Below are 9,275 nucleotides of genomic sequence, written 5' to 3' on the forward strand. Positions count from 1 at the left end.
CACATACACACAGCATCACTGGGACTGTTGCTGACTGCTCTAGAACAGCAGTAGCCTAAGATAGAGAGGTTTTACAGAATCCTTTCTGCATCATTCTGAAAGGATGAGTTGGTCAGAGTAGCATAATACCTGTCAATGCTCTGAACCAGCTCTATAGATATAAAAATCTCAATTTCTTTTACAGTTCCAGAATGAATATATAGCAACAGTTAAGAGTGTCCCCTTTACTACATTTTACTGAAATGTCACCGATATCAAAGGAATAAAATTTAAAAAAAACCTGTGTATTCATTGTTTTCCAGATCAACAGTATTCCCAAAACAACTTTATAATTCAAAGAAATTGATACAAATATCACAGTAAACTAAACTGAGATACTCAGTTTAAAAATTATGCCTTTTTATACACATTGTTTACTTAAAGCCTACAAAATAATTCAAAACCCTACCTTGAAGTTCAGCAAATTCTGACGGATATTTTCAAGCCGTTGGGTTGAATCAAGCAAAAGGGATCTTATAAATCCTGATGGTGAAAGGTTGTTAGGAAATCTAAGCACTGTTATCATGTATCCATCAGAAACAATGAGGTAGGGTAACCTTGAATGTGAAGCAACCGAAAATCTCTGTCTCATGAGGTCACTTTCAGAAGCTGAAGAACCAAGAGACTGACCAGGGTCTTGACAAGAAGAGTGCTGCTGTCTAAAATAAAGATGAACAGAACAGAGAAGAAATAACTTAGAAAATTTAGTACCACTCACACTACTGTTCCAATAGGTCCATTCAGAATTCTAAGGAAGTGTCTAAATTTTTGCATGATGAGCACTCTAGATAACGCTATTTATGCTTGCAAGATGCCAGTATTTTGCTACAGTTGCAACTTTTTTTAATTTAAAGAATAATAAAAACAGTTTTCAGTATTCTCTTATTATGTCATTATTATATGTGTTTTTTCACAATTTGACTTTAAATTTCTGCATCACACTTTCTTATCTAGCTCTTACTGTGTATGACAAGTGCTTGAAGATGAAATTCTAAGTGGCTTCTAATAGTCATGTATGAAAGACAAGAAATCCGTCAAGATCTGAATCGTAATATTTCAGAATCAGTACAGACATTCAACAGAAATATTTTATATCAACACACAAGTCTTCTCTTACAAAAGATGTCTCTCGAAGTTTTTTCTTCTAAAGAAATCACTCCTTACTGAGTTCCAAAAGCTGTGTTGTGCATGTATTCTAATATTAGCCACATAATACTTTGAAATAATGTGTAAAATTACTGGGTTTTTTTTTCATTTCTTAATGGTCCAAAAGTCAGTAGGTTATTTGAAAGAAAGTAGCTGCATCCATTCAATAAATAACCATAATTAAGTTATTTTAATATATTTTAGTATCTGATTTTTCAATCAGACAGTGTAAGAAGGTATTATAATGCTTTGAATGTTTTTATGAGATGTTACATTTACACGGTATCCAGCTTTAGTCATTCAAAATTAATAGGATTTTTTAAAAAAATATAAAGTTTAGATTATATTTTGTTTCCTCTAGTTACTCAGACTGTGTTACTTTTTGTAACTTTTAATTTATGCTAGAAAGTGTTATCAGAGCTCCTTCTATCCTTCCATGCACCAGCAGCACAATTTCAAAATTTAGATCTGGAGTACACCCAAAAAACATTTAAAAAGCTAACTAATTTTTATTCATGCAAATTCACAGGATCTGATATGGAAACATGATATAAAGTTCTAAAGGTAAAATTCAATAGTGAGCAGGGAAATACTACTGGATTAAAACAAATCTGCACTTTTAGTACTTCTGTAAATTTAATTTATTCTTACATCCTAAAACCATGCTATTTTTAATTACTACTAAATTCAAGCACATCTAAAAACCAAATCACTTAATGTATACTTACATTGTCACAAAGCCAATTTTCAGCATGACACATTATAAGAAATAGAAGGATGAATGAGAAATGGATATTGAGAAGACACATGAAAAGCAAAAGAATGAATTTGAAAGATGAAGTTTATGTAAAATTGTAAAAAATATGTAAAAAGAAAGTAAAATATGATCGTATGACAAAAACTTATAAACACTTTTCAAACCCTTTTACCTGTATGTTATTAGTGGATGAAATGGAATAAACTCTGCTGGTCCAAATTCTACAGAGCAGCCAGAAGTAATCAAGGTCAGCAATTCACCCATACATGTCAATAAAATCAAAGATCCACGTTTTAACATGCAAGCCAAGAAAAGGCTATCAGGAGTCCAACTCATATCGCCAACCCAGTAAGATCTAAATTGGGCAGGTAAAAATATTTTCCTCTGTCAAATTTCTGTATCAAAAGGTTAGGATAGTTAAAACAACAACAAGAACAAAAAACACAACACAAAACCAAAAAATCCACAACAGCAGCACAAATAAAATCAATTACTGACCTGATAAACTTGGATGGGACCATGCTATTCTTGCTACTACAACCTTTAAGGCTACCCGAAACAGTTACAAAATTCAATGTGTTTAAAAACAAAATCTGTGTTGCCTAGAAAGAAAGAGTAAATGTAAAGAAAACATAAATGTCTGTATCAAAATGTCACTATTGTAAAAAACAATTTCTATTAGCAAGTTATGCATTACATTTGATGTACCTGAAACATTATTATACATGAAAATGACATTGTACTTCAGTATTTATTACTATTTAGAGAATTTATTAATTTCTATACTTACATCTACATTTGAAAAATAATTAAAGATTATTATATACTCAATATATAACTCAATATTCTTTTTAACAGAACTTTTTCCAAACCCCTCAAAATAATATAAGATCATTCTCCAATCTTGTTGGTGAATAACAACTGGAGCTTTGAAAGACTGTATCAACCCATCCTTGTACACTAAATAAGCGGGCCCATATTCCCTGTCATCATTAGCACTAAAAACTACATTAAGACTTGGCCTCTGAGTTGTTAGAAGGAGTAACATTATGAAGTGGGAACATAACTTCCAACACATTAGGCTGAGGCCTGAATGAGAATCATCCAGAACCTTTGCAGATACAATGCAGTAACTGAAATTAGTTTATTTTTGTATTTCTTGAAGATTAGAAATGACAGAGGAGCTTACATGGATTTCTTAACTAAACAGCAGCATTCAAAAAATTATAAGATGTGGCACAATTTTTTAGCTATGGATATCAATGTGAATATAATCACATGTATCAATAAGAATGCTGAAAAATCACTCCTAAAAATGTGCTTTTAAAACCTTGTTACCACTTCATTCAAACTGAACTATTAGTTTAAATGACATAGTATCTATCATTCATACCTTTGGATCAGTTTGATTAACAGCTATTGCAAGCAAAAGTCCATCTCCTGCAAATGCACATAGCAAAGCTCCTCTGGACTTTACAGACACACAGCGAGGAACCAAATTAACAAGAGAACAAGTCTGCTGTACCCAGTGGATCTGGTATGGCAAAGAACTGAACACCAAAAAAGAAAGACAACAAAACCAAGAGGTTACTCAGTTATGCTGAATGGGATGATTCATATATAGTAAAAAACTACGCAAGACAAAAACATATAATGCATGAACAATAAAAAATAAAAAATCTATTTTTCTTCAAAAACCTTACATATGAAATTTTGCATTTACGCGAGTTGAAAAATTATGTCTGAGCACTGAGAATTACTTTTATGGGACAGGAATTTGGGCTATATGTATAGAACATGCAAATAAATATAGATGTATGCCATATAATTAAGGCACTTGCATTCTAGCCAGGAACAGCTTCCTCACACAGTGTAATGTCATCCAACACGGGAACATTCAAAATTCGAAAATGAAAATCAACAGTATGCCGCTCTGAACAAAGAAGTTGTGGATGCCCCATCATTGTAAGTGTTCAAAGTCAGGTTGGATTTGGCAACCTGATCCAGCAAAAGTTGCTCCTGCCTGTAGCAGGGGGGTTGGACCAAATGATCTTTAAAGGTCCCTTCCAACCCAAACCATTCTATGATCCTAAAAAGATTCAAAACATGATAGAAACCACAAGAAAGATTCCATTTGGAAGCATGCCACCTAACAGACAAAAAATAAAGCATTAACATGAAAAAATGAATTAAGCAATAGTAAGCAATGAAACTGAGAGATAGTTGGCATAAAGAAATTACAAGTAACAAGGCTGAGAAATGTGGTTACAATTTCAGGCTGCAAATACTATGGTACGTATATGCACTTCTACACTGGGAATGTTATGCTCTGTTTAGTTTTTTGTATTACCAGAAAGGCATTACCATGCTACTGACAAACTGAGTGAAGAGTGATGATGCTTAGTAGGGCAAGGAGGACACCATGACCAAGTTAGTGTCAAAAGGGCATCATTTAACAAGAGCACGTCAAGTGTACCATGTCAAGTGTAGGACAAAATTTCAGCAAGTTTATATCTGCAGAGGACATATCCATTTATACTCATACATATGTGTATCTCATTTAGGAAGAGCAATGGACTATACATGTACTCAGGATTACTATTCAATTGCATTTTTAAGTGGTTGTATCAGTATAACTACTTCAGTACATGGTCCCAGCCCAGATAAACACTTAGTCTAGGCCTAAGAGATTAAAAGGGGAACAGAAAACATATAAATATGCATAACAAAGAAGAAAAAGACGTATTCAGGGCATTCATGGCTGCACAGCATGCACTAGTAATACAAGAAAAACAAGAAAAGGAAACTCTACTAGCATGATGGAAAAACCTCCCTGACACTAATACACACGTGTGTGCAGGCATGTGTTTCTCTACACAGCCACCCACATATAGTGATAAATACACTCAGTTTTATTTACATTTAAGTTAATAATGAAGTATGGAATACAAACATAAATGCTGTTACATTAACCACATTTAAATACCTGAAACTGACCATATATGTCTATATATGGATCATACATATGCATATTTTTCATATATGCATATATAACGTGGCATGCTATGAACATACACATGCAAACATAAGTAGGTGCTCGTAACCATAGGCTAATTGGACACTAATGTAAATGCGTTCAATTGCAGCTCTGAATCCCAGCTCTAAAGCACTTCCTAACAAAAATCTTCCACTTAAGCTAACATAACTCCAAATATCTTTGAACTTACCTAACATATTTAAAGCTATTCTCATGCCACCGAAGAACCAAAAATGTGAGCACCAAACATTCTCCGGAGTAAAACACAAAAGAGCACAAACAGCAATCACCCAGTATCTGTGGAAAAAAACCCACAATCAAAACCAGAACAAACACAAAAACCTCGTTACACAATTTCCTCAGTAATTATTTATACATTTAGATTAATAGCTATTACAATTCAGATTAAATAATGTAATGTTGTCATTCAGAAACATAAAGGCTGGCAAGAATATTACTGGGCTAGATAAAATTTGATCTGATCCAGTATGGCTATTCTTACGTTGTCATTAAATCTAATAAGAAATGAACAATTAAGGCTACACACAACACCAAAGTGGCAGACATCGCTCTCAAAATTCACTCTAGCTTCTGTGGCTCTGATTTACTTAAGAGATTAAATGATTGCTTTAGGGCTTATTTTTTACCTCATTTTGTATGAAAGCAGCATGCACTCCAATTTCTTTTTCTTCAGTAGAAGGCAACATGACTGATTCATCAGGCAAAATTTGTGTCCAATGCCCTGAAGAATTTTTATAAGGTGATGTATTTTCATGTTCTGTGCTCTCCCACAAAAAGACACATGCTGTAGGAGTAGTTAATAATGCCTTTCTGCCATCTCCAGATACATACAAGTACAATCTCATTGAACACTCTGCGAAAAAAAAAACCAAACACAACAATGTGCCAGAATAGCTTCTGCTCCTGTTAGATTTAGATTTAAAAAGAGAAAGGAAATTTCTTTTCTTCTCTATCACAAGGAATCCAAGCTGCCACCTTAAGTACCTTTCATTTCCAGCTTCATCACTGATAGTAGACCTTGGGCAGCAGTAATGTCAGATGGGACACCACACTTCATGCATTTTATGGATTATCTTTCCCACAAGACTCAACCATTAGAGTTCTTTCCTGAGATCATCTTTCTTGAAATCCATCTTTCATGAAAACTATGAATAAATGCATAAGCACTCTACTATCTACTACCTTCAGCTCCTAAATGCACTACTGATCTTCCCTGAAATGACAGAATTGCTTGTACAATACTTGACTTTACAACCTGGTATCAGTGAGATTATTCAATACGTGACAATATTTGATACTTAAGTTTGCAAATACGTGTCTTTACCTTATTCTCTCCAGTTAGCATTTGTCATAAAAACCTACTACAGAATAAACTGTATACAGTTTATATAATAAACAAATTATGCATATAGGGTTTACATCAGATGTACATCTGCTCTAAGGTATTGATAACCTAGTAAGGAATGTTTTTCTACAGTTAAAAACTAACCACTAAAAAATAAAATATTTACTGTATTTAAAAATGACTTACTATTTACAGGAGACAACTCAATGCAAAAAACTGCACCATTCAAGTGACAAAAAGGACATTTGTCAAAGCTTTGCTAGCACACAAATTATACAAATGCAAAACAATGTGAGAATATAGCTTTCACTTATGCAATAAGACTTAACAAGAGGAAAACCACTTTTGCTTTATTCCGTTTTTCGAAAGGCTAATTGAAAAAAACCTACCTTGTGCTGCCGCAACCACTTTCTTAGACTCTTCGACTGCTGGCACAATTTTCAAGCAGTCCTGATCTTTATTCCAAAGAAACAGCTCTCCTGTTTTAAGTATTCCTGCCAACCAAGCACCTATGTTCATGGGGGGAGAGATGTTTTGAAGGATATTATTGTGAAGTACTTAAAATTACTTCCCTTCCATCTTAGCCACAGTTGTAAAGCTGACAGTGAACTAACAGATCCTTTTGATACTCTGCCTTTCTGAACTGTTACAACTACAGCTAAAATAACACGAGTGTATAAGTTTATAATACATAAGATATTATACTTAACCATTTCTTGATGTTGTTAGAACAACTACATTTTTCAACAATGACTGCAGCCGAGGGATTTTCTTCTTTGTCTTCCCTGATGCCAGGTTAATTTCATTTATACGTTTATCATCTAGAAGAAAAACAGCCTCTTTTTCCTGTTGAAAGAAGAAACAGCATTGCACTTTTTAAAACGTTATTTTCTACATAAGCCTGCAAAATACCGCAGGAATAAAAAATGTTAGAGAAAAATAATTTACAAAAAAAGATGTTACAGCTGCAATTACCATATTAACTTCATTCTTCGGCATTATTTGCTTTACAGTACAACATCATCTCTAGCATCAGCCTACACTGATGACAAATTTGGTTCACAGGTTTCAAACTATCAAACTAATTTTACAATCATTATTAAAAAGTTCTTCAACAATCCTCAACTGAACTACCTGCCAAGAAATGACAACACAACAACAAATCAGACACTAGTTATCTCATCTTGTAGTGTTTAATTTAGTGAGGTTTTTGCTAGAGATTTCAATAGAAGAAGGAATTGGCCTTTAATGGTTACCTACTTAAATCATATATTAGAAGGGAAGGAAAAAAAATTCAGTCTCATTTTATCAAAAAAAGCTTAAGAAAGCATGTCTTTCAACAGATGCAGGACGGAATGGGAAAAAATTTTTGTTCATGATTTCCAACAATGTACTGTAAAAATGGTTACGAAAAACTAGAACCATCAAAACAACAATCTCATGTAAGGGACAGGTCTTTGGAGTAAGGGCAGGGAAGACAAAGAAAAAAAAAACCTCCCTATTGTTTATCTGAGAAATTTTGAATCTCCAGCCTCAAGTCAATAAGACAGAAAAACAAGTCATTTATGTCAATTACTCTTAAGTGGGGTACATTCAAATAACTTCCTGAGGCTTTTTTTACACTCCTCCACCATAAACGTAAGTGCAAAGTATTACATAATTAAAAAAACCTACTCTTTGTAGAATCTTATTTAAATAAAAGTTCACTACACTTACCTGTCCAATCCATGAGATGCGAGGCCATGGTTTTCTTTGCTTGATACAGGTAGAAATGAGAACGTCCAGCTTAATCTCCATTCTTATTAAACCTCTAGGTAACCATTATAAAGAAAAGCAATAGTGGCTTTTTCACGTATCTATAGAGAATTTGAAGAAAGAGAAAAAAAAAGACAGTAAGTTTTTATTATTTGGGGGGTGGTAATATAAGATGGGAATGTAGACACAGACACTTACCTATAGCTACTTCCTGCTAAATACAAACAGACCGATGCTTACCTGCACTTCCACACTAAAACAGCTATTTTCACTCACGTAGCTCACAAGCTCTCTGCAGTTCAGCCGCACACACTACATGCTTCTTCCAGGAGTTCAGAGAAAGGAGCCACAAGACAAAGTACCTTGCTAAAAGCTCCAATAACAACGCAGAAAGCGAGGAAAACATACTGCAGCCTCCGAAGCGCAAGAGATCAGAAACTCAAGCAAAACACCAGCCGGGCTCCTCGGGCACAGAGGGCGGCTGCGTTCCAGGCCCGAGCCCGCGCAGGAGGGGGGGCAGGAGCGGGGCATCCCCGCCCCGGAGCGCCTCAGGCCGCGGGGTGCGGACCGCGGCACACCCCACCACCGAAGGGGGCCGGTGACGGCCGCCAGGCAGCTGCCTCACGATTCGGGGTATTTACTCGGGGGGGCGGCACAGCCCCCGAAGGGAAGCAGAACACAGCCAAGCCGCTTCCCCCTGCGTGGGGGGCAAGGAGCGGGACAGGCTTCCCCGCCCTCCTCCGGGCGCCACCCGCAAGAATCGCACAGCCACTCTTGCCCCAGTCAGGGCAGAGACGGTCCCTCAGGCTAACCCGGGCCTCAGGACACAAAGGGAGACGGTGCGTGCGCAAACCGATGCTCACCACAACCGGCAGAGCCAGGTCACTGTCGGGCCGCCGCATCACCCGGGAGCCCCAACCCCGCCGCCACGGCCGCAGCCGGGCGCCGGCGCCACCCGGGCCGCACTCACCGTCGCGTCACACTGCGATCCGCCCGCCGCAGGCGGGGCCCGGGCAGCGCAGTGCGCAGGCGCGGGGCGAGCCCCGCCCGGCGGTCGCGCCCGCCCCCCGCTCGTCGGGCCGCGTGCCAGGCTGGAGGCTCGCTCACGGCGCGGGCCGGCCTCCGCTCGTCCCCCCGAGCTCCCCCCGGGCGCAGCGCACGGCCGCGCTCTGCCC

General features: G+C 37.2%; 1 protein-coding gene across 1 annotated transcript in view; it reads right to left on the minus strand.

Annotated features, from left to right (window-relative positions):
- CPLANE1 (ciliogenesis and planar polarity effector complex subunit 1) overlaps window positions 1-9,050 on the minus strand; it is a 63,220-nt gene extending 54,170 nt beyond the window's left edge. Inside the window, exons 1-10 of the mRNA XM_068423306.1 lie at window positions 8,964-9,050; window positions 8,062-8,201; window positions 7,056-7,191; window positions 6,735-6,854; window positions 5,627-5,853; window positions 5,170-5,276; window positions 3,336-3,492; window positions 2,441-2,544; window positions 2,115-2,297; window positions 449-698 (exon numbers count right to left, since the gene is read on the minus strand). Of these exons, the coding sequence (XP_068279407.1) occupies window positions 449-698; window positions 2,115-2,297; window positions 2,441-2,544; window positions 3,336-3,492; window positions 5,170-5,276; window positions 5,627-5,853; window positions 6,735-6,854; window positions 7,056-7,191; window positions 8,062-8,142 (1,365 nt within the window). The 5' untranslated portion in view covers window positions 8,143-8,201; window positions 8,964-9,050. The remainder of the gene's footprint in view (window positions 1-448; window positions 699-2,114; window positions 2,298-2,440; window positions 2,545-3,335; window positions 3,493-5,169; window positions 5,277-5,626; window positions 5,854-6,734; window positions 6,855-7,055; window positions 7,192-8,061; window positions 8,202-8,963) is intronic.
- Between the last annotated feature and the right edge of the window lie 225 nt (window positions 9,051-9,275).

Source organism: Nyctibius grandis, chromosome Z (genome assembly GCF_013368605.1).
Source record: "Nyctibius grandis isolate bNycGra1 chromosome Z, bNycGra1.pri, whole genome shotgun sequence".
NCBI lineage: Eukaryota > Metazoa > Chordata > Aves > Nyctibiiformes > Nyctibiidae > Nyctibius > Nyctibius grandis.